Source organism: Gossypium hirsutum, chromosome A03 (assembly GCF_007990345.1).
Source record: "Gossypium hirsutum isolate 1008001.06 chromosome A03, Gossypium_hirsutum_v2.1, whole genome shotgun sequence".
NCBI lineage: Eukaryota > Viridiplantae > Streptophyta > Magnoliopsida > Malvales > Malvaceae > Gossypium > Gossypium hirsutum.
Window position 1 is genome coordinate 110,699,389 of NC_053426.1, and position 23,906 is coordinate 110,723,294.

A 23,906-nucleotide genomic window follows, 5' to 3' on the forward strand; every position below is an offset into this window, starting at 1 on the left:
TTTTTCTTGAATTTAGCTAAGAAAAACTCCCAAATCAATAATTCATTATTCGACATTTTAAAACTAATAAAAAAAATTCTCACTTTACTTCAAAAACAAAATAAATCATGTGACAATAAAATTAATGATGTTAATAAATTTTAAAATTCATGTGAACATTTTAATTAGAATAAAATATGTAGCTTAATTAATGATATTGTAAAAGTTGAACTAACAAATTATATAAAAAAATAAAATATAAAAATTTAAATTTAAATTTAAAAACTAAAATTTAATCATTATTATACAATCTCAAATATATAAACGGATCATAATTGAAGTTAATTATTATTTTAATGTAAATAAAATTTTATTTTATTTTTCTCCATAAGCTATTAATCATAACTTTTAAATTGTCAGGAATGAAATGAAATTTTATTTTAGCCATGGAGGCAGGCAACACTGTCAAGGAACAAGGTACAAATGGTATACAAAACGTTGAGGTTCATCAGGGCTGTTGGCTATGGGGGAACTTAGGGTGCATGGACAAATTACAAGATACTTATAGAGGATCTTATGAGTAAATTAGTCTTTATATGTTAGATCAAATAATAAATTGATCTTTCTGTTAAAATTTTTATTCATTTTTATTGTTAAAAACTAGTTCCTATATGTTAACATGAAGTACACACGGCTATTCCGTCAACCACAACCGATTTTTAATAGAAGTGGATGAAATTTTTAATAATTTACTCTTTGATCTAACATATAGAGATTAATTTATCCATTTTTAAGAATAAGAAGTAAAATACAATTTAATTCATAGTACAAAGACTTTCGTAATACTTTTACCCTCCGCACCATATTAAGATAAGGTTTATAACATTAAATATTCATGAAACGTGGGGGAAAATGAAACATTAAGAGAATATTTACTTCAATACAACTATGCAAATAATCTTTGACCATTCACAAATTGAAAAAACAACGAAGTTCCAAACGCTTCATTCAAAGATACAATTCAAGAAATATGTGACTGATGAAAAACACTATATTTTGTATTTACATTTTACTTTCACCAGCACTATGAAACTGCAACCATACGCCAATCATTTAACACATTTTACAGCTGGCGAGGCAATAAAACTAGTTAATTCCACCTCATTTACCATGCCTTATATTCAAAAAGTATTCTCACAGAGGATCACAAATCCATTAATATTTGGAAACCTGTGAATGAAGATGCTCAAATATGAGATTAATAGGCTTGAAGTAATGTATGAAAAATGATTTTTTACCTTGTAACTTCTGAGGGGTTTTACTCAAATGCACTGGCTACCAATATGAACTATTGCAAACATGTGATGATTCTATCTATGGTTTATCATACATCCGAATCATGATGTCAGTGCCGCCTTTCTGCGCTTCTTCTAAGGCGGATTGCGCTCTCTCCCCTTTCATCCTGAGGGAATTCCAAGGTTTCAGTGATGGATAAATCACTTGGAGGGATAAAACAATCAACAGAAAGGCCTGGTATGTTAAAGGCAACCTCTTCGATCGTCCAAGTTTCTTCCATCTTTGTTTTCGTATGGTTCATTGCAACTTCTCCAAACCTGAAAAGTGTAACGACAGTATGTCCAGAATGTGCTATCATGATACCTTCGACAGGATGGTAATCTTCGAGAAATGTATTGATTGTAGTTTCCCAATAAACCGTATCACCGCCAGTAGATTGAACGCGAGTTAAATGTGAATCTTCCATTTGAACAAGTAGTCCAGTCTTCTGACTGAAGTAGCCAAATAAAACATGCCTAATGATCTCCGCAGGGCCTTCACTTCTTGCCTTGAGTGTCCGAGGATCGGCACATAGCTTGAGGATGAAGCAGTCTTCACCATTAATATTTTTTTCTCCTATGCATCTTGCATTAGCAAACATGATAGCTGTAGTTCTAGGGTCAAGACCCTAAAGCAGGAATATCAGAAAACCGAGAAGCAGCCAACGAACAGCAATCGAATAAAGGGAGGAAATTTCTCACCTGAAGTGCACGACGCAAGGGTCTAACCGGCCCCTTTGCGGTGTGTGCACCAAGCCAAGGTGTATGCCTCCATACAAGGTTCCCATTACAACCAGCATGAACCTTGAAGCCACTGACCGCAAGTTCGACATACCACATGTCCGGATTCATTTGCCAGAGTACAAACCAACCGGACTCGGCACTTCTAGAGACATTACAGCTCTTAACAATTCTCGTCGCAATTTCGTATTCACAAGCTACCATTTTGAGCTTTCCCATTGCATACGCATTCTTAATGGAGCTTTGTAACTTTTGAACTCCAGTGGCAGCTATATACTGCTGCAATATGTAGTGAGCAGAGGAAGTTTCCTGCACACCATACCACCATACCGCAATCAATGGAAAAAGAATAGAAAAAAGAAAAATCAATAATGGGAAAAATGACAGCATTTTAGCACTTGAAATAAGCAAGGAATAAACCGTAATAATGATCCCTGCAGCCGTTAAAACTCTGTTTTTGCACCTGAAATTCTAAGTTCTAACAATATCTTTTGTATCCACTATCCATCTGTTTGGAACCCAAGAAAATTGTATATTTCTACATGAATTTTTGCATTAAACAGGTAATTAAAAAGAGAAAGAATAAAAGGACTAACAATGGGAGTATCTTTGATGCTCAAGTGAGGCAAAGGATCATTGGAGCTAACATGAACTGGAGCTAAAGGGGCGCCCATGATTCCAAGCAACAGCCTTAGATTAGACCTTCTGTGATTCGTGGAAGTACATAACTGTCCTTTAACCCATTGTCCTATCACCGACCCAACCCACTTCGGATCCCCGGATTTCTCTCGGTCCGGCTCCGGACCTTCCATGAGAGGAGATAACGCTTCCCCGACCGGCCTTTCACTCCCGGATCTCGCCCTCAACGGTTCCAGTTGCACCACGTGAGCCCCGCCATGGTGGTTGTCTTTGTTTCCACGTAACGTAGTGGACATGAGTGAAAGGGGTCTTGCAGGGCTGTTGGACCGCGAGCGGGAAGGTGAAAGCCCGCGAACTATATCTTCTTTGAGAGCCGAGAGAAAACCTTGCTTTTTCTCCATTACTGGCCTGGTTCTTTTTCCTTTCCTTTAAAAATTCAAAATAAATAAGTTTCCTTCTCTGATTTGGAGCTGAATAAAATAAAAAAAAACAGAGACAAGAAAAAGGGCGAAAGTATTAGAGAGGAGAAGGTGAGTGCCCAAGTTCCTTCATGATTATGGAGAGAGTGAGAACCCGAGAGCAGAGATATATGCATGTATGCATAATATTTGTCTTCTTTATTCCAAAAATTAGTAAAATTAGGCACTATTCACTGAATTAGTAAATTAAAATTAGTAAAAATTAGGTCTAATTGTTTAGTTATTTTTATTAGTGACACCAATTTTTAATGGTAAAAATTGATAAAATTCTTAATAAAAATGATCAATTCACTCTTTAATTTAATATACCGAAATTAATTTTTTCTTATTTTTAAATAGAGAGTAAAACACAATTAAACACTAGTACAGTAGCCTAGAACCAACAAGTGTTGGTGCAGTGGTAAGGCATACTGCATTTTTAAATAAAGAAAATCGACATAATGATATCTCAACAAAGAGACTAATTTAATTATAATATGAATTATTGATACTAATTTATGTTGCACCATTGTTGAAAAAATGTAATATTAAAATCATATTTATATAAAAACTAATCACCAATTGAGTTATTGTTAAAATAGTAAAGTATTTATGATTAAATTTTATTTAAATATTTCACATAAAAATAATTTTAAAAAATCATTATATTAAATATTTAATTTTTTATTAAATAAAGACTTTTAAGTAATTTATTTGATCAAATTGGTATACATTACCAAATTTCATATAAATATATAATACAAATAATAATTAGAAATGAGAATTTATACAGTATTAGGTGAGCCACTTTTTTTCCTTTTACGTTTATAGATTTATATACAATAAATTTTATATGTATTATTTTATTATTATTTTGCAATTATAAAATGAAATAATTAGTCGATTGAATATTAATTTTATTAATATAGATATTATTGTCAATATAGAAGGACTGCGTTCAAGTGCGCTGAAACGTATTATCTTTTTATCTTTAGGTTAAAAAAACTTTAAATAATTCTAAATATTAGTTTATGTAAAAAAAAGATAAAATAAAAATAGGAAATAATTAAAAATATATGATATGGCAGAGAAAAATTGAGAAATCCAAAGCAGAGTGTGAACAAACTATATAGGAATGGTATTGAAATCTTAGTCGTAAAATTAAAGCAATATCATGACATTGGTTATCTTAGATTTGGAACTTGTTGCTCTCACCAAACAAATCCTTTGTCCAATCAACAAATTTCGTGATGTCATGATGTGCCAAAATCAAACTAAGTTGGATGATTTTTAAGTAAAGTCTCGTTTCTAAGTTACGTGGATACAAAAAAAGTTTACTTAAGAGAGTTTACTTTAGATTTAAGAATTTAATTTTTAGATCTAATCGAGACTTAATATAAAGTTATAGCATCTGGGAGGTTCATATATTATAGGGATTGGATTAAATTAGTCTTTCTATTGTTAAATGAATTAATTTAGTCCGTATACTATTAAAAATAATCAAATAAGTTTAACTTGTAACAAAATTAACATTTACTGTATTTTTTTTTCAATAGCAGTTCAATTCTAAATTAAAAGTTTAATTTATTGATTATTATATTCTTTTTAATGGCATAAGGATTAAATTGATCTATTTAATAGTAAAAAGACTAATTTGATCAAGTCCCTATAATATAAGAACCTCTCAAGTTCATTCACACTATTGAACAGATTCCTTCCACCAAGCATTTGAACGTGGTCTGAATTTTGGAATTATCTTTGTTAGAAGAGTTTTATTTGAATATCATATTCGGCCTAAACAAGGTTAAGCTTAGATTGTAAAACGAACGAAGGCACCCGTAATTATAAGAAAAAGATTTCATTGTATAAATATAATTATAACGGCTAAATCAAATTAATTCCTTTATTATTAAATGGATCAAGTTAGTCCCTATACTATTTAAAAGAATCAAATAAATCTAAATTACAACAGAGTTAACATTTACCGTATAAAAATGTCTTGAATTTTTTTTTCAACTATAATGTAATTCCAAAACAAAAAAATTCATTTACAAAACTATAAAAACTTTAAAAAAATATTAACTCTATTAAAAAGTAAATGATATTTTTTAAGCAATAAATGTTAACTTTATTTCAATTTAATCTTATTCAATTATTTTTAACGGTACCAAAACTAAACTGATTCATTTAACAATAGAAGGACTAATTTGATCGCATCTATATTCACCTATAAAAATTTAACCCTTTTCATTAAATTGTATTTGTACTCTTTTCGTAAATATTTTGAATGCGTAGATGATGAATGTAACATTCCATCCTCTACTTATCTTTAAATTCACAACACGTTATAATAAACACATCTCACCTTTCACTTTTTTTTTTCTTAAAATTACTTTGCAACAACTTTTTTTACTGCAAATTATGTCATTGATAATTGTTTGCAAGTAATCATATTATCATTATTACTTTGCTTTGCTTAAAAAAGTATAGGGTAAATTTTTAAAATAGTCACTTTTATTTTTCTCAAGTTATATTTTAGTCACTTATGTTAATATATTGTAACATTTTAGTCATTAAGTCGTTAATTGCTGTTAACGGTGTAATAGCAAGCTGGCATGGCACGTTAATTAATCATTTCAAACAAAAATTTTAGGTTAAATTGTACAATTGGTCCCCATTTGTTTTTCGTTTTGAGTAATTTTTTTCTTTTATGTTCTTTTAATTTTTTTTCTTTATTTTCCATTCTCTTCTACTTCTCCCTCTATTTTCCTTCCTTCTCCATCATTTTTAACATAAAATGAAAAATTAAATTGCTCAAAACGAAAAAAATATAGGGACTAATTATATAATTTAACCTAAAATTTTCATTTGAAATGATGATTTAACGTGTTATGTCAGCTTACCGTTACACCGTTAACGACAATTAACGATCGGTGACTAAAGTGTTACAACATGATAACGTAAGTGACTAAAACGTAACATTTTGAACATAAGTAACTAAAAAAGATAATTGAGAAAAACAAAAATGACTGTTTTAATAGTTTACTCAAAAATATATGTTTTATAATTATTTGATGTTGTTTTTAACTCTATCCATAAATTTAAAGTTTCTAACAAATTGACAGCTATTTTTTTATAAATGTAATAAAAAATATTTAATAAAATTTTAAATTCAGATGCGAATATTTAAAAAAGATAGTATGAGAATTCCGTGTGTTGGCCTGATGGTCAAGTGTTCACCACCTTAAATGTGATCTAGATTCGAGTCGCGCTAATTACATTATTATTAAGGATTTGCTCTCCAATTGTAATTAAAAATAATTGCTATAAATTGTCACATTTATTTCCCTTATTTATTTTAGTAAATCCTAGTTGTCCATTAATTTTTTTTCTTAATATGGTATGTAATTATTAATATGTAACTTCAAAAGCATTATTTATTTATAAATGAGATTTTATAATTGAACTAATGATTACATACCATGTTAAGAAATATAAATATTTTAGAAACTAATGGGATGAATTTTTGTTTTTTTTGGGGTCTGGAGCAGTTTCAAAATTTATGGTTAATATCTATTGTTCTGTTTTTGATGTGGAATTGTGGGGTATTTTGGATGGTCTAGGTCTTTTTATTGAGTGAGGATATGACAAGGTGCTTATTCAGTCTAATGGTCTCAAGGCAATCATAGCTATCCAGGTGAATCCTCCAAAAGGGTCCAATTCATTCTTGATTAGATTAGGAGGATCCATCAGATGTTATCCTGGTTTAGATAGTGGAACATTAGACAAATTTCTAAAGAGAATAACAAAGAAGTTAATCGCTTGGTTAAATTGGTCCAACATATATCATATAATTTACTTTTGTTTGAGACTTTTCCGTTGTAGGGGATAGTCTAGTTTTTGTAATTAGTTTAGTTATGCTATTTTTTTCACAAAAAAAAAATCATGATCAACATCTATTCTATTAACGAGCTTATAGAATGCGAATGATTAATTGGTGAGCACGCTCCAGTAGATACTTTGAAAAATAAAAATGATAATAATATTTTTTTAATATTCACACATAGCTTGAAATTGTAATTATTTTATCAAAAGTGAGGTTTTTGTATATTTAATATTAAGCACATTATTACCCAAATTTATTCATGGATTATATACACAAATATGAAAAAAAATTGGGAAATTAGGTGGATTTATTCACCCAAAATAAAAATGTTTATAGAAGATTGAGTTAAGCTTGGATATACATATTTTTTTTATTTGATTTGGTTTAAATTAAATTTGTCGAAACATTGCATAACATGATTAATCTAATCGATCGACGTATCTTATTAAAAGAAAATATAGGTGAATAAAATTGTATATGAATCGGTTGAGTTAAATTTGACTACAAATAATTTAATTATTTGATTTGATTTAAACTAAATTTGTCAGCATGTTAGATGGGATGATTAATCCAATCGAACGACGTATCTATTAAAATATAGACAAAATAGAGGGAAAAAGAAGAGAGAATTTAGGTGCACAAAATAATTTTAAATAAAATTGTTTATGAATCCATCAATTTAAATTCAAGTCTTGAATAAATTCAAATGGAATATGTCGAGCTAAATGATTAATCGAATCTATAACCGTATCTAGTACAGATTAACTAATTAACTAAATAAATTGTTTATGGATCGATCGAATTAATAACGTTTAAATGACTTTTTATTTAATCTAATTTGTTGAATCGTATGCCCGTGCCTAACTAAAATGTACCAAAAAAAGTAGACAATTTCATCTGAAAAAAATTAAAATTATTGGATTGGATTATCAACCTAACTTATAGATAAATCGGTTTAATTAAATTAGAGTCGAATATCTATATTTATTACATGTACTAAATTTAAAACTAAGACAAAACAACAAGGGGCAAAGATCAATATCTGAATAATTAAAATTTTTATTTATAATTATTTAAGGATTTTGTTATCAAAACGAAGGGCAAGTTTCAATTTTTTTTAATGCATGAAAAGCTTAAACATAACATAAATCAAATAATCAAACAACACTACTTCAAGCTTTAGCATTTTTGGTTTCCTCGCCGTCTTCGGTCTTTACTGCCACATTTTTGGACGCCTCAATTGGTGTCGAAGTTGCAGGTGGAGGAGGAGTTGGGACACGATCCACCTTGGATGGCAGTGCTTGAGTGGAAGGTGAAGAGTTGTTAATCTCCGTTGCGTTGTAGGATTCGAGAGTTAAGTTGTTGTCAAAAGACATGAAAACAAACTGTAAAAGCTTCCTTTAGTGACGATTGCATCTTGAAGACATATTAAGAGGAAAGACAAGAAGAGAATAAAAAGCAAAGAAGATTTTGATATTTTCTTGCTTACATAACACAAATGAAAAATATAGACATCAAAATTTTATATAAAAATAATTTAAAAAATATTACATCAAATACACTAAAAATATTAAAATAAATTTTCTCAATAAATGAAAAAAATTACAACATGAAGATTTTATTAAAAAATAAGGTACAAAAATTACCTTGTAATGTTATTTTTTTCGATATTATTTGTTTTAGTTATTCAATTCTTTTTTTAATTTTATATCAAGTTTCTATTCATCCCATTTTAACTTTGTGTTCATATTTTTTCTTCTTCCATATTTTTAATATATTTATATTATATTCATGTTTTTGTTATAATTATAATCATATGTTAGAATACATAAACTTATATATAACTTTCACATGTTAAATATTTAGTATATATTAAACTCTGTGTGTTGGTCTCATAGTGTTCATTGCCTTAAGTTTGGCCTAGGTTTGAGTCGCGCTTGTCGTGTTGTTGTTAGGGCTTTACCCTCCTCTTGTAATTCACCAAAAAAATTATTTGTTATATATTTTTTTGACACATTGTGCAAGCATGTCGTATTTATATTATTTCCATAATGTATTTTATTTTTTATATAGTTTGTCCTAGTGATTAAATTAAAAGATTAAATTAAAAATAAGTTTTATGTTATATTTGTATTGTATTATATTTGATATAGTTTTTCACAATAATTCAATTGTTTTAAAAATGGCTTTTGTGTTTGTCTTCTGTTTTAAGTTATTTGTACGGTTAAAAACTGACATACCTAAGAAATAACTAGTTAGTGACGTGGTGTGCCTCATATACGTCATACTAATGTACGAAAACCAATTTTTAAGAGTAAATATGGATGAAATTTTTAACAGAAGGACTGCTTTGCTTTTTGATTTAACGTATAATGACTAATTTACTTATTTTTAATAAACGGGGAAAAATACAATCTGACTCTTATTATTGGGGCCTCCATAATAATTTTATTGGGAAATATTTATTTTAAATTTGATTTTTTTGGTCCGTAGAGCTTAGGATAAATATGTGGCATGAATAAGAAACGTGAAAATAAATAAAAACTATAGCACGATATGAATATAAGAATATAAACCATTAATTTACATAAATAATATATATACATGCGAGTTGTAAAATTTAAGTGTGATGTAATCGAGGTTATAGAAAAAAGGGATGAAAATACTATAAAAGACCTTATACTAGGAGTTAGATTGTATTTTACCCTCTCAACTAAAAAATGAACAAATTAATCTTTGTATGTTAGATCAACAAGCAAATTGACCATTTCTGTTAAAAATTTCATCTATTTATACTATTAAAATTTGACATGACTAACGAAATAACCAAATAGTAATACATGGTGATACGAGCCTCAAAGTCCAATTCCTTTTTTTGTATGTTAGATCAACAAGCCTTTTTTTTTTACCTCAAGGCCCAATAACAAAGTTAAAAACAAAGTAGATCAAGCCAAGATTGAACGAGATTGACCAAGACTTTGTTACAGGGGCGAAGCTAGAAATTTTTTTTAGGGGGCCGGATGAAATTTTAATTTTTTATAGTTTATATTTTTATAATTTGTAAATGATTAAATCGATTTTTTATAATTTTTTGGGGGGGGCAAAGTGAATTTTACCTTTACTAATTTAAAATTTTTAAAAAAAATTTAAGGGCCTAAAATACAATTTTACATTTTAGAGGGGGCCGGGGCCAATGCCAGCCCCCTGGCTACGCCCCTACTTTGTTACAAAGAACTTAGAAGCGCATACGAGAAGAAAAGAAAATCAAGATTCACTTTCTTGTTTTCAAGAAAATCAGGAAACCGAAACTTGGTCAAATTTTACTTTTTTGGGAGATATCAAGAATCAATAAAATCAAGATTTCAAATATTGGAATTCTTGGTCCAAGAAACTGATTCTTGAAGCCAATGCACGATGGATCACATTGTCGAGCTTGAACGAGCCAATTTTGGGGCGCGAACGAATCACAATTTCAAGTTCTTGAAAATCAACCCATTTGGATGTCCACAAGCCCAATATGAAATTTGGAGAAGGACTTAGTTGAATATTTGACCAAATTGTCAAAGTGTCCCAATTTGTAAATCTTTTAATTTTTTTGTCCAAGTTTTATTTAATAAGTGGATCAATGTGTAAAAAATCGGCTCAATAAGCCCATTACGAGCCTTTACTGAATTTCCCATCAATTCCACATTTAGACATATTTTTCACATGTTAGTTAGTTACTGGATGAGTTGTCATGATTAGTTAGCATTTGAGAGGTTATTATATTATTCATTTATCCTTTGTTTAAATAAATACTCTTTCAAGGATTGTTCTTAAATTTTTTTTAGAAGAAGTTTTACCAATATTGTAGATTGTGGGAACCAATTGGAGGGGGGATAAAAGAAGGGGGCTGTGATTTCTTTGATTTCAAGACTCCTTAGGACACCTATCATGCCATTTTCATCTTCTTCTTGCTTTCTTCTTTCTTTTGTTTAGGTTTCTGATCGATTCTTTTTCTTCTTGTTTTCATTTTAATCTTTATTTGATTCAATTTCATGTCATGAACAGCCAAAAATGACGTTTTCTCATCATTATTCATTAAGAAACACTAAAAAATACGATATCTCTTCTTTTCTTCTTGTGTTGATTTTTTAATTATAAAATAATTTTATTTTGGCTTAAAAATTCATTCGAATAAATCGTTTTGATTGTTTTGTTTTAGATTTGTTTCGAGACTTTCTTAAAATTCAAGAACGATTTCATTTCTTCCAATAAACCCTATTAAACTCATTCTTGACTCTTCTTTGGCTTCCCTTCTCTTCTTTACTCTTTGATTTTCTCTTTTCATTCTTTTAAATTCAAGAACTAATCTGATTTTGTTTCTTTGTTCTAATCTGAATCGGTCACCTATTACCTCAACAAAATCGGTTCAAATATTCTCCAATTTTTTGGATCTTCATCATTCTTTGTTGGCCGCACCTTCCTTACCAATTTTCTGGAATTTTCATTCGATTTAATACTTTTATTTTTTCAAATATGTTCTTATTAACCTATTTTCTCATCTTGGCAACCTTAATTCAAATGGAATTCATTAAAAACAAGTTCCTTCAATAACTGACTTGATTTCATTTGCTACGCTTGTTATTATCAGATCTAGCTAACTTGATTTTTTGTATTTCAGGTTGTTTCAAACACTAAGTTTTGCCTCATTCGGTTTAGAGTTTTAGGTCAAATTTGCGATAATGTGTCCGTATCACATGATGTGTTACATGTACTTCATGTTAATGTACATGAACCGATTTTTAATAGTAGGAATTCATGATAGTGTTTAACAAAAGAACCAGTTTACTCATTAATCTAAGCTAAATAGACTAATTTACTCATTTTTTTGAAATAAATAAAATAAAATACAATCAAATTCTTAATACATAACTTTTACCCAAACAAATATTAGTTCCACACCTCTATAAATCAAGCCCAAACTAAAAACACTGAGGATGTTTTTGGATGGGCGATGGGATGTGGTGCGGTGCATTTAGCTTACTTTTTGTTTCACATTAAAATATTTTTACGGTATCTAATTTCATCGCTACCGTTATTTTTAGACTAACTGTAAGTAAATGCATCACCCATCCAAACTCACTCTAAATCACTAAAGCTAAAGGTGCACATTATGCCACAATGATCATGAGATTTAAGCTAATTTGTTCCAAAATAATTCAACTAACAAAAAAAAAATTGTTTTATATAATTTATTTGACAGTTACACATAAGAGTTTGTTTTAACTTTGAAATATACAAAAGTATTCGGATTTTGAGATTTTTAAGTTAGGAGTTTTGTTTTACATGAAAAACATTTAAAATGTTATTATAAAATTAATTGAAATATATTCAAATTTGAATTAAAATAAATTTGAATAAAGTTTATATGATATGAGACTTAAATTCGAACTCATACATACTTAAATATGCAGGATGAAATTATTAAAAGTATATTAATTTTATAAAGCAACGCACATTATTTCGAGAACTATTTTTATCTTTTTTTATAATTTATATAAAACGTAGAAAAATATATATACATATTAAAATTTGAACCCAAGATATCACAATTTTCACCATCTCAATTTTACCAATTCAATCAATATTATATTTTATTTTTATATTAATTTTTTTTAAATTTATTATATTTTTTTCACTTACAAGTGTGTCATAATCTAGTATTAATTACACATTTAATTTATCAAATATTATAATTATATAATTATACTTGTAATTAATTTTTGTAATAACAAATGATTAAAATATGTTATAACTCTTTGTACTTTTTGTAAATTTGAAATTTGGTCCTTTTATTTTTCTAATTACAAGATCCATGACCAATTGTAAATATTGTTACAATTATCTTGTTAATTTCATGTTCATTATAATGTCATTTTTTCAGTTATAATGCTACTAAGTGAATATTTTTTATTTCAAAATGTTACACTAATAAATTTAACAAAAAAATTTAACAATGTTAATAATTTAAGATAAAATTTAAAATATAAAAAATAAAAAAGATTAAAATTTTAAAAATAAAAATACAAAAAATATAAATTTAACTAAAATCTAAAATTCTGAAGAGTAGAAGGAGGTATATGTTAAACATAAACTTGTCTATGGGTCAGGTCGGGTCTTGAAAATTTTTTAGGTATTTTAGGTCTATTTGATAGGCTCAAGTCTAGTCTAGTCCACTAGTATTAAATTTTTTTACATTATTTTTTAATAGTTTTTTTTAAATGCAATACATTACAAACACTAAAAAAATTAAAATAAATGTTCCTCAATAAATTAAAAAATAAATAAATTAATAGTAAAATTAACAATAAAATAAAAATTATAAAATATCTAAACAATAATAAAATAGTAATAATATTTAAATTTATTTTTCGAATTTATATTTTTATTTAAACCTTTTCGGGGAAAGAGGAATTAGGGTAAAACTCTAAAACGGAAAAACTCATGAAAAAGTATCTTGAAAAGCTGACAGTGGGTGGGCCCAACCCATTCATGCGTTACAATCTTAGTAGTAAATAGTAAACTGAAAATGTTGCCATTTTGCATTCGATCTTCTTCTCTTTTTTTATTTTTACTATATTGCCCATCTGATTCTCTATTTCTTATCTGTGTAAAATTAAAGCAGCCAATTCCAATTATTCAACAAATCTTTTAAAAAACTAAAAAGAAATTCAAACAATTTCATCTTTCTTTCTTCTTCTTCTTTATGAAAATCTAAAATTTGCAGAGCTGGATCGTTATGGCTATCAAAATCCCAGCCTTAGGGTCAATGTAAGTATCTGTTTTTCCTTTCTATCAATTTTTTTTTTTCAAAAAAAAAGTTTAAATCTATTTCTTAATTCTGTAGATTACACTTTTATCGTCTCAGTTACTGATTGTTCCTTTTGGTAGGTTTTTAATTTCTTCATGGAAACCTAAAATTTCTTGCTGGAAATGATGAAATGTGAACATGCATGATGCAAACTTAGTTATTGATTACTTCTTTAATTTTCAATTTTTAAAATAAAATAACTGTTGCGTTCTTCGTAATTACTTTTTATTTTTCCAATGAATTTGGTTGCAGATACATCGAGTCATGCAGGAGGCATGGTGTTGCACCGAGAACTGAATTTTTATCTGCGCTCTTTAAGGTTTGTCCCGATACGTACTCAGATTTTCATGTTCGAAAATGTTACGAAGTTGCATGCATATTTGTTTGTTTCCAGTGCCTTGGAATAAACTTTGAATGTTGAGAATTTAGACAAAATGCGCTTGGAGCTTCTGATTATTAGTCTAGGAGTCTCAAATTGGCTTGCCAGGCTTGTGATTCTTCTGATCATACAGTCATGCTACCAGTGTATTTCAATTAGAGAGCTGAAAGTTCTTTACAGCTTCGTTGTCTTGTGAGAGTGGCATTTTAGTTATCCTGCTGAGAGTAGCAAGAAATATGTTTGGCATCATGCTTAATAGTTCTAAGCTCTTTTTCTCAGACCTCTTTCAGGCGGTAGTAGGTAAGGAAGGAATAATTTCTGTTGTTCGGTATAGTGCAGTTGAGATGTTCTAGGAGTTGGATTTTGGGGCTCAGTCTTATTACAAAGTGTTTGATTGTACACAGTGCACCTTATCATCCATCTAAAAGCTCAGGCGTGTTGTTTATGCTTAGTTTATCTATAATCATGCATGAAGTGATGCTTCTAGGTGAATCCTAACAATGAAGGACTTAGTGAAGTGAAAAAGTTATTTAGCTGGTTCTATGGCTTACAATTGATCCAAAGACACAGAAATTGGTTAGTTACAACTAAACATGGTTAGTGATGTTGAATGAGTAAAGAATACTCTAGAAACCCAAAGACCTTGAAGCACATGCCTAAAATGTTTGATAAGTCTCGAATATGAAGAAATATCCAAAGCTCCCTATAACTTCAACTCAGGTTATTAACATCCCAGTGTTTACGTAATAAGCATAGAAATGTAAAATGAATAATCCAAATAATGTAGTCCATATTGTTGTTTGGTGTAGCTTTAGGTGTGTCTGTTACGGTGGCCCCCCGGGGGGGGGGGTTGGCACCCTTTGGTACTATTGCACAAGTCTCTGGTAAAAGATGGCAAGCTGTTATAAAGTCTAGTTTGAATGTTTTTATACTAACATCATATCCAAATTTTTGGCTCAAAGGACTGTTTTCTTCCTCTTTATCAAATGTGGCAAATAGAGATTGATTTCTATGGTTAAATATTGATAAACACTGACTACATCTTCATATCTCCTTGGATTCCTTGAGCTGAAGAAACATAATTTTCCTTTGCTTAAATATTGATAAACACTGACTACATCTTCATATCTCCTTGGATTCCTTGAGCTGAAGAAACATAATTTTCCTTTATTTTTCAGTGTCTGTTATAATTATTTTGCTGATGTCTGTGCAAGTTAAATTAGATAAATACCTTTGTCTTGGTTGAACTTTTCAGGCTGATGTTAAAAAATCCCGCCATGAGTTATGTGTACTGGAGATTTTATTGGACCATGTGAAGGATGTTGATTTTCATCCACTTCTTGAAGTGACTACAAGAATTGGTGATTCTGAGATTGAAGCAGTTGATGTGCTCAATGAATCATCTTGTGCATTGAATGGAGAATATGCTTTAGTTCTGATACGATCTATTGATCAGAAACTTCGGATAGTTGATCTCCAGGATTTGTCATTTGGGAAGGACTTCTTGCGGTATAAAACAGCGTTTATTATGCATTAGTATCCTTTAGTAAAGTATCTGATTTTATACTTGTTTTAATGTGTCAGACTTTATATTTTTGTTGCCACTCTTTTTAGGGATAATAGAATCGTGAAGTTGTAAAAGTTTGTCTGGAGAAAATAACTTTATTGGCTTAACATGTTGAAACATTTTCAAACTAATTTTAATAATTTATGATTTAAGTGGTACTTCTACCAGTGATATTTTACGATACTTAATCTACTCTTGTGTATTTCAGGACGTAAGTCTCTGCTTTTAGGATCTCAATAGGGAAAGTGTATATTTTGAGAAAAAAAGAAAAGAAAAAATGGTAAACAATGCAATTAGCTAATACAATTTAATGCTTTTGGAAATGTTAACTCCAGTTTCCCTTTTTATAATCAATCTTGTAGCATAATCCCCCATATGGTAGGATAATGATTTCTCCTTTTTTTTTTCTTCCTTAAAAAATGTAGTCATCAATGACCAAAGGCTCTTGGTCATGATCACACGAGAAACTATTAAGCTATTTGTCGTTGTCTTTGGGTTTGGGGTAGGGTTGTGAAGAACCTTAACCAAGCCTAAGGTTTTAGTGAGTTGAAACTTGACAACTTGAAAGAGAACAGAGAGAACAATCTACAACCAAATAACGTTCTCCTTGAGATGTGTGAGAACGTGTAAAACAGATTTTATACAGACTGGTAATGGCATTGCTTGTGACCAATACAAACCCAAATATTCTTGTCAAGCCTCAATATAGAAAATAATAAGATAAAAGCATTAAAGAGCTTGTTCTTTTACTTATGGTACTTTTTGAGTAACCTAAATATCTGATGATCGACATTGCTGATTAAATTTCACTTTTTGCCTTTATCTTCTCTATATCATATGTCTTGGATACTCTTTTAGGCATAGATAGAGTAATCAGGTGCATAGGATGGCAACTTAATTTAGTTTTAGTTTTAGCTTTAGGTTACGGTATGGTTCATTTTTCCAAATTTTTCCATGTATTTGAAGGATCCTTAGAGGTCATATCTCCTTATCCATGAGTTGAACACAAAGTATCGGAAACCGGTACTTCATAAAAAATGTAGAGTCCGAGCAACATAGTGGGTTAGCACTATGTTGGCATGATTTTTGCCATGGCCAATGGGGATTGGCAATGGAGAATGTGGTTTCTGTTACACGTGTCCTATGGAAGATCATGATTTTTGGATCCTTCGTTATCCATTTATTGATGGAGCTTCACTTTTCCGTAGAATAATTTGGAAATTTATATATTTTCAGTATTCACCCTTTATTTTATTTTGAATATTTCAATAACATGTTTTTGTTTGAAAAGAATCTTTTGACGTTAGCCTTGGCCTGCAATAACCGGATGCATGTTCAAATTGTAAGAAGGTAGTAGTAGAAAAAAGATAGGTTATTGTACTCTTTTTTGAATTTGTTCTACGAGTTCTAATAACATAGTTCCTTTCTATATTGCTTGGTACAATATTTTGAAGGTGATATTCATCTGGGATTTTTTCTAAATAACAACCATCTAGCAGGGACACCGAGAGTGTAGGTTGATACGAATCTTAAGGTATTTATGGTAATTTCGAAAATCAACTGGGGTGATAAAAATCAAGAAGTAAGACGCTAATTGGCATAAAAGGAAATTGATTATCAGATTAAACTTTCCATTCAATATATAAGGAAAACCAGTGAGTTATCGATAGTAATGCATTAATGTTATCTATGTATCATATATTTATGTTGAAACAATAGTTAGTGAAGCTTTAGACAGGTTTCCTTTCTTGATAGTTCCCTCCAAATTTTCAGCTTGTGGTCTGTCATAATGTAGTAGTAAGTAATCATTAAATTTCTATAGTTACGTGAGGATATTTGGATGAAATACTAAATCAATGAAATTAGAAAAATAGATTAGCATTATATGCTTTTCGACACTTGTTAAATGTTTATTCAATGTAACCGATCTTTGTGAAAATGACGTAAACATTGTCGAAGAAGTTAAACGTACCTTCTAGATTTGATCATATAGTTGTCATTTAGCTAAAAGTGGCTATCACTTGTCGTTTTGTTATATTTGGATCGGCTTAGACGGGGATTTCATTTGTCAATTTGGCTTTAGAAAGATTTGGTTCTTTTTCTCTTCTATCTTCCTTTCACCGTCACTGTTCTTCTTCTTCTGCTGCTGCTACTTGAATAAATTTTCAGGTTCTAGCATCACTAGGAACCCTTTGTTCCTTTAGTCTTACTATTTCTCTTTGCGAACTAATCTTTAATGACTACTATAAATGCTAATGCATATTTGAAAGATATGAATTATAGGCCTTTGGAAAAGCTCTTATCACTGTTCTCATGAATGTAACAGGAAAACTCCCGTTTCTTTCTTGGTTTCTCATTTTCTTCTAGCTGTTTTCGATTTGCAAATGGTTGAGTGCACAGGGTGCTTCTGTTAGCCTCTAGTAGATGACATGTCAAGGAGTTGACTATCTGTACCAACTGGAGCGATTAGTTTGATTTGTCACAGTCAAGTTTAGAGTTTGCTGTGGCCCTTGTTAGATTGGGCCTCTCCACCTGTTCCCATTTGGTTTAGGTTGGATGCTTAGCAGTTACATTAATGATTTCTTCTTGGTCAGCTTATGAGAGGGATTAGAAATACTTCAAACATTCACATTTTGATAGCTGCTAGATTTTCTTTTGGCAATGTTTCAATTATAACTGAAGCTGAATGAGTGCTGTTGCATAATTTGGAGATGCCTGAATATGGTGAATTTTTTGGGCCATTATTATGTTAAATTAGTTTCTTCTTTCTCTATTTTGCTTAAGTGCCCATTTTGTAAGTTGTGTTACACTTTCTTGATTACTGTCCCTTAGTTTTGTGCTATCTAGATGATGCATGTTTTGATAGTTGCTTTATCTCTGTTGGAAAATTTTGTGAAGTTAATAAATGGTTTTATATGTCTTTGATTTTTTTTAACTAATTTGGGTTATCATTTAGGGATGTTTCTCAACGAGGGCTACAATGCCAAGTTCTAAACTTGAGGTCTTCGCATTTTCGGAAGCTCAACTTGGTGGGCGAATTTTTGCGGTTGCACACCCTTAACCTTGACTATAGCACTATGCTCAGTAGCTTTCGGGAGGATTGTTTTTCTTCCATGCCGAATCTGATGTGTCTCTCAATGTGTGAGACCAGAATTTCCAACTTATGGACTACAATTGCTGCACTTTCCAAACTTCCTTCTTTGGTGGAGCTTAGGTTTCAAAACTGGATATGCTGCAATGATGTTGGATCCTCTGGATCTTCCGGTGGTGATGATCGAACTGGACCCAGTCAGCCGAGCAGTGCATCTCACCTTGAGATGCCACCTATTAGTCTTAATTTACTTATAGATCTTGATGTCATGACTGAACAGGCAATAAGAAATTTGCTTCCATTCAGTATGAATCAGAATTTTCAAAACGCAAACGAGGACTCTTCGGATGATAGTGAAGTAGATTTTTCTATTCACCTGGAGAATGATCAATTGGACTCATCACACAGTGCACCTCCTGGGTGGAACAGAGAAATCAATCTACCGAGTGAGGTGAATCTATGGCCTCTAATCAGCAGGTTCTTTAGCTGTTTTGTTTATAGCATACCGGGTATTAAGGTGCTAAAAAAATGAAGATTTTGGTTTGTTGTTTAATGTGATAATGGTATCAAGGAGAAATAATTTTGTTTGCCACACAGATAATTCCTGATATGCTAGTTAAATTCTCCTAAGTTAGTAGTTATTTTTAATAGTATTTCCTTATCATTATTATCTATCTTAATATTAGGTGAAATTTCCCTTATTTTATAGCTCAGAAATGAATGAGCATATGGTAGGATTTAGTTCTGGCATTCACTCTAAATTCCTAATAGACTCATTGACTATGAGAGTTTCTTTGGATTGTCTTGTTTAACATCTTTCTTCTAAAGCCTTGGTTTTGATAATCCTGGTATGTTGTTCTGATTCATTTGGCAGGCTACTTCTGCTGCTTTGTCAAATCAAAATGGAGAAGAGTCTTCTGAAGGTGCCATCTCAGGTCATGTTGCAGATGTTTCATTCAAGTACATTTCTGAACATGCTTCACCAATATGCTTTGAGCAACATTATAGGGAGTTCATGATAGCTTCAATACCCCAGTTGAGAGTTTTGGATAACTTACCTATCAGAAATATTGATAGAGAAATGGCTAATCTGACTTTCTTTAAACATTTTGAGCGCCTACCTTATAGAAGAAGCGACAAAGAAAACGTTGTTAGTATATTGCAGAAGCGAGAAATTAGAGCAATCCCTTCTAGCTTCCGGACACAAAAGCAAATGCCAATGGATCCTGTTGGGAAGTCGCAACATTCTTATGCCCGATCTCTCTGTGCTGCAAAAATGGGATCTTCAGCTTGGCCATATATGAATTCACTTTCTATTTCAGGCAATGATTTGGGAGATGAAAACGGTAGCTTTCGTCCAAGGCAGTTTGAATATCATCCAACTAACTCTAGCCTAATGGTCTTTGGAACTTTAGATGGTGAAGTAGTTGTTGTCAACCATGAAAAGCAGAAAATTGTTAGTTACATCCCTTCATTTGGGACAATGAATAGCGTGTTGGGGCTCTGTTGGCTCAAGCATTTTCCCTCTAGGGTGAGTAAATACTATGATGTGCTCCTAAGAGAGGTTAAATTATAGTGCTCTCTAACTTCATAAATGCGTTTGCCTACTTTATTTCCTTTTCCTTTTGAAATTTATGGTTTTAGTAGAAAGTAAACACTCACCACTTTAGAGATCTTAACAATTCTTCTAAATTTCATTCTTCAGTGCCAACTCACTGAGTTTTACCTTTTTCATTCAGCTGATAGCAGGTTCAGATAATGGCTCACTGAAGCTGTATGATATTCAGCATTTCCCATCAACTTCCAACGGCTTGCGTACCGCTAGTTCTGTCACATTTGATGAGTTTGATCAATTAACATCTGTTCATGTTAACTCTACGGATGAACTCTTTCTTGCAAGTGGGTACTCAAAAAACGTGGCTCTGTATGATATCAACAGTGGAAGACGGTTACAAGTGTTCACTGATATGCACCAAGAACACATTAATGTAGTCAAGTTTTCGAACCGTTCCCCATCAATTTTCGCTACTTCATCATTTGATCAGGATATTAAGATGTGGGACTTGAGACAGAAGCCAATAAGGCCTTGCTACACTGCTACAAGTTCTAAAGGAAATGTGATGGTCTGCTTCTCGCCAGATGATCACTATCTTCTCGCCTCAGCTGTTGACAATGAGGTAATTTTTATAATAGCTAATAGCATTAGTTTGAGTGTCTGTGCTAATCTTGTTCTATGTATTTGAACATTGAGTTTCATACTTGGTCTATGATTAACCTGGTCCTTAAATTCTGGACTTAAAAATAATTGGATAGATGAGGATATGAAACCACTGATTGAGAATAAATTTTACTAGAAATTCCAACTATGATTTCACCAATTTTGTGAAAGATTTTCTGCGAATAGATTTTTAGTTTTGCTATTATAGGCATTTTCATTTTCCACCCATATTTCATTTTTCAGTTTTGAATTTTGCCTCTCCAAGAGGGTGGATTCAAGTTAACCAGCCAATAAATGCAAATTTAGCTGATAGCACTCTTACAAACTGCCACTCTACCAGGGTCATAATTTGGGTAATGACTCTCGTGGTTGTGGAAGTGCCACTGTATTGTACTTCTAATAGAATCTATATCCTAGTTTCCATTCCATTGAACTTGAATATCTCAGTTTTTGTTTTTCTTTGGCCAAGACTTGCAAAACTCAATTGAAATGCTCTCTTCTTATTTCGTTAGTTTAAATTTTGAATTAAAATTTTCTTAATTGTATTTTGCAAACATTTATTCCTTTTCTAAGAATATGCCATTTAAATGAACCTTTACTTTGAACTTTTATTATTGTTATTATTGAAGTACATATTGGTATGATTTTGGTTTGAAATGTTGATATTGACAGGTAAAACAGCTCTTGGCTGCTGATGGAAGCCTTCACCTGGATTTTCAGATACCTGCTACTGGCAGCTCGCAAAACTACACTCGTTCCTACTACCTGAATGGTAAGGACTATATTATAAGTGGGAGCTGTGATGAGCATGTTGTCCGTGTTTGCTGTGCTCAAACGGGGAGGCGTCTCAGGGATATATCTCTGGAGGTACACGTGTCTTTAAATTTGCACATATTTTGTCCAACATCGCTGCTCCGTAATTTATGAAATATAGATAAGTATGGAGACACGTGCCCAGCATGGACCAAAATTTAAAGACAGGATATGCTTTTGGATAGGTTGCTGAAATTATAGGATCAGATGGAACATGCTTAACTATAGTTATGTGGTTTTTAGGGATATCCGCAAGTGCAAAGATTTATAATACGATAGGAACAAGCCAAAATAGTTTGTAGGAATAAAACTTTTAAGATTTGAACTGGGGCTGATTTGTTTGGTTTTAAAATTTTGCTATACTAGAAAATCATTAAATTAAGGCAAAGAATCTAAAAGCAGAATAGGAGATAAGAACCAAAAATAAGTGAAAAGTCAAAAGACTGCTGATTAAGAGAAAGCCAGAAACCAGGAAACTAGGCTGCAGTTCGAAAATTTTAAAGTCAAAAGTAGCATAGGATATTAATGCATTCATCTTGTGCAGGGAAAAGCTTCGGGGAGTTCAATGTTTGTGCAATCACTGAGGGGGGATCCCTTTAGGGTGAGTTAAATCATCTTTCTAGTGATACTTTATATATAATTCAGCGTATTGACATTTAAATTTTTTTTGTGGATATTCTTTCCCACCTTAGTGTACTTTTTTGTTTTAATCTTTGTTAAATCGACAAATCACAAACATTGCGTGTCGCTGCTAGTGTTCTGGTGACCTTGTTCTCTTGTTTGTTTCTTGTGGATGTCAACTATGAATTACATGTTTAGAAGCACAATTCATAAACCCATCGTTTCTCAGATAATTTATGAATCTGGTACACGGAAGAGCAGTCTGTTTTCTAGGGAGTTCCTTATATTAATGAAAATTCGAATCAAATAGCTGGTTGATCTTGATCATGATAACTAAATACATATATTTTAGTGGCTATGATTATATCTTAGGGGTGAATTTTTCACTCTTGGCGCTTCTTCATATTTGGCTTTTCGACTTATTAATTTTCAAATATCCCTGCTTCCAGCCTTTCAACATGAGCATATTAGCTGCCTATACTCGACCAAGCTCAAAATCTGAAATAGTCAAGGTATATTATATCTCACTGTCTCGTTTTTTTCTTTATATGGCCGGTGTCTCAATCTTACATTGATGCTTGAACCCCATTTCTTTCAGGTCAATTTGCTGGCTTCTTCAGAGTGTAACAAGGAATCTTCATCTGGTGGGAGCTCTTTCCCATTCAACAGCATGGGAGGTTAATTTATGTATGCATACAAAAGCTACAGTATCTATCTTCTGCTACTTTATGACTCTATAGGTTGAACAATCACAGTTTATACAGGTCAGCATATAGTCAATGTTAAACTATTAAAACATTGTAAAATCGATAATATAGATTATCATCGAATGTACTAGCAATGAAGTTTTTTACTCCACAAACGGAATTAAAAAATTGTCACATGTCCTTAGTATATATTTTAAAAAAAATAAAAAATTAAAGAAATAGAAATGTGGCTTTTTTAATCTAGTTTGTGAAGTTAAACAACTCAGTTGTTAGTGTATGGAATAATAGTCTGATGTTATAACTACATAATGTAGGTAACTGGAACCTGTTATTTAAATGCAACTCTAAGGCATGAATGCTTTTTCTCTTTGTTGGGTTAAGCTAAAATCATGAATTCCTACAAAAACTATATTGATTAGCTTAAACTATGCATACAGTTCCTGTACCTTTCAAAAATTAGGAATTTAGTCTTACTTTTTAGATTTCAAAATTCAGGTCTAAATTGTTGCCACTATTTTTTTTTTTTGGTTAAATTCGTTATTGTGACATTTTGGAAAAAAAAACTATTCACTCAGTAGCCATCTAATTAAAAAAAGATATTGTAATTAACTTAGATTTAA

The 23,906-nt window shown here is 31.0% G+C and overlaps 2 protein-coding genes across 5 annotated transcripts; one reads left to right on the forward strand and one right to left on the reverse strand.

The window, feature by feature from the left end:
• Positions 1–926: 926 nt before the first annotated feature.
• On the reverse strand, positions 927–3,275 carry LOC107918880 (uncharacterized). Of its 4 annotated transcripts, XR_005919177.1 has the most exons (5): positions 2,651–3,275; positions 2,016–2,363; positions 1,529–1,942; positions 1,278–1,441; positions 927–1,209 (listed from the first exon to the last, which is right to left on the reverse strand). XR_005919177.1 is itself a non-coding variant. In XM_041102110.1 (4 exons), exons 1-4 carry the CDS (start codon positions 3,092–3,094, stop codon positions 1,385–1,387), a joined length of 1,263 nt encoding a protein of 420 aa, XP_040958044.1. In that variant the 5' UTR covers positions 3,095–3,275; the 3' UTR covers positions 927–1,384. The 4 variants fall into 4 exon arrangements, 2 of the variants coding, with proteins under 2 accessions (XP_040958044.1, XP_040958043.1); XR_005919171.1 differs by having other exon boundaries at positions 1,278–1,942; positions 2,651–3,274; XM_041102110.1 differs by having other exon boundaries at positions 927–1,441.
• Positions 3,276–13,576: 10,301 nt separating this feature from the next.
• Positions 13,577–23,653, forward strand: LOC107908863 (uncharacterized). Its single transcript, XM_016836146.2, has 10 exons — positions 13,577–13,850; positions 14,143–14,209; positions 15,525–15,778; positions 18,793–19,378; positions 19,802–20,458; positions 20,667–21,104; positions 21,818–22,012; positions 22,503–22,559; positions 23,029–23,091; positions 23,178–23,653. Exons 1-10 carry the CDS (start codon positions 13,819–13,821, stop codon positions 23,259–23,261), a joined length of 2,433 nt encoding a protein of 810 aa, XP_016691635.2. The 5' UTR covers positions 13,577–13,818; the 3' UTR covers positions 23,262–23,653.
• The last annotated feature ends 253 nt before the right edge of the window (positions 23,654–23,906 follow it).

Excerpts from the sequence above, each read along its gene's own strand:
- LOC107918880 (XM_041102109.1), bottom strand. The coding sequence starts at position 3,094 with ATGGAGAAAAAGCAAGGTTTTCTCTCGGCTCTCAAAGAAGATATAGTT. Across the intron at positions 2,364-2,650 it reads GCATCAAAGATACTCCCATT|GAAACTTCCTCTGCTCACTA; the intron begins GTTAGTCCTTTT and ends TATGGTGTGCAG. Across the intron at positions 1,943-2,015 it reads CCTTGCGTCGTGCACTTCAG|GGTCTTGACCCTAGAACTAC; the intron begins GTGAGAAATTTC and ends TTCCTGCTTTAG.
- LOC107908863 (XM_016836146.2), top strand. The coding sequence starts at position 13,819 with ATGGCTATCAAAATCCCAGCCTTAGGGTCAAT. Across the intron at positions 19,379-19,801 it reads AAATCAATCTACCGAGTGAG|GCTACTTCTGCTGCTTTGTC; the intron begins GTGAATCTATGG and ends TTCATTTGGCAG. Across the intron at positions 23,092-23,177 it reads CAAAATCTGAAATAGTCAAG|GTCAATTTGCTGGCTTCTTC; the intron begins GTATATTATATC and ends CATTTCTTTCAG.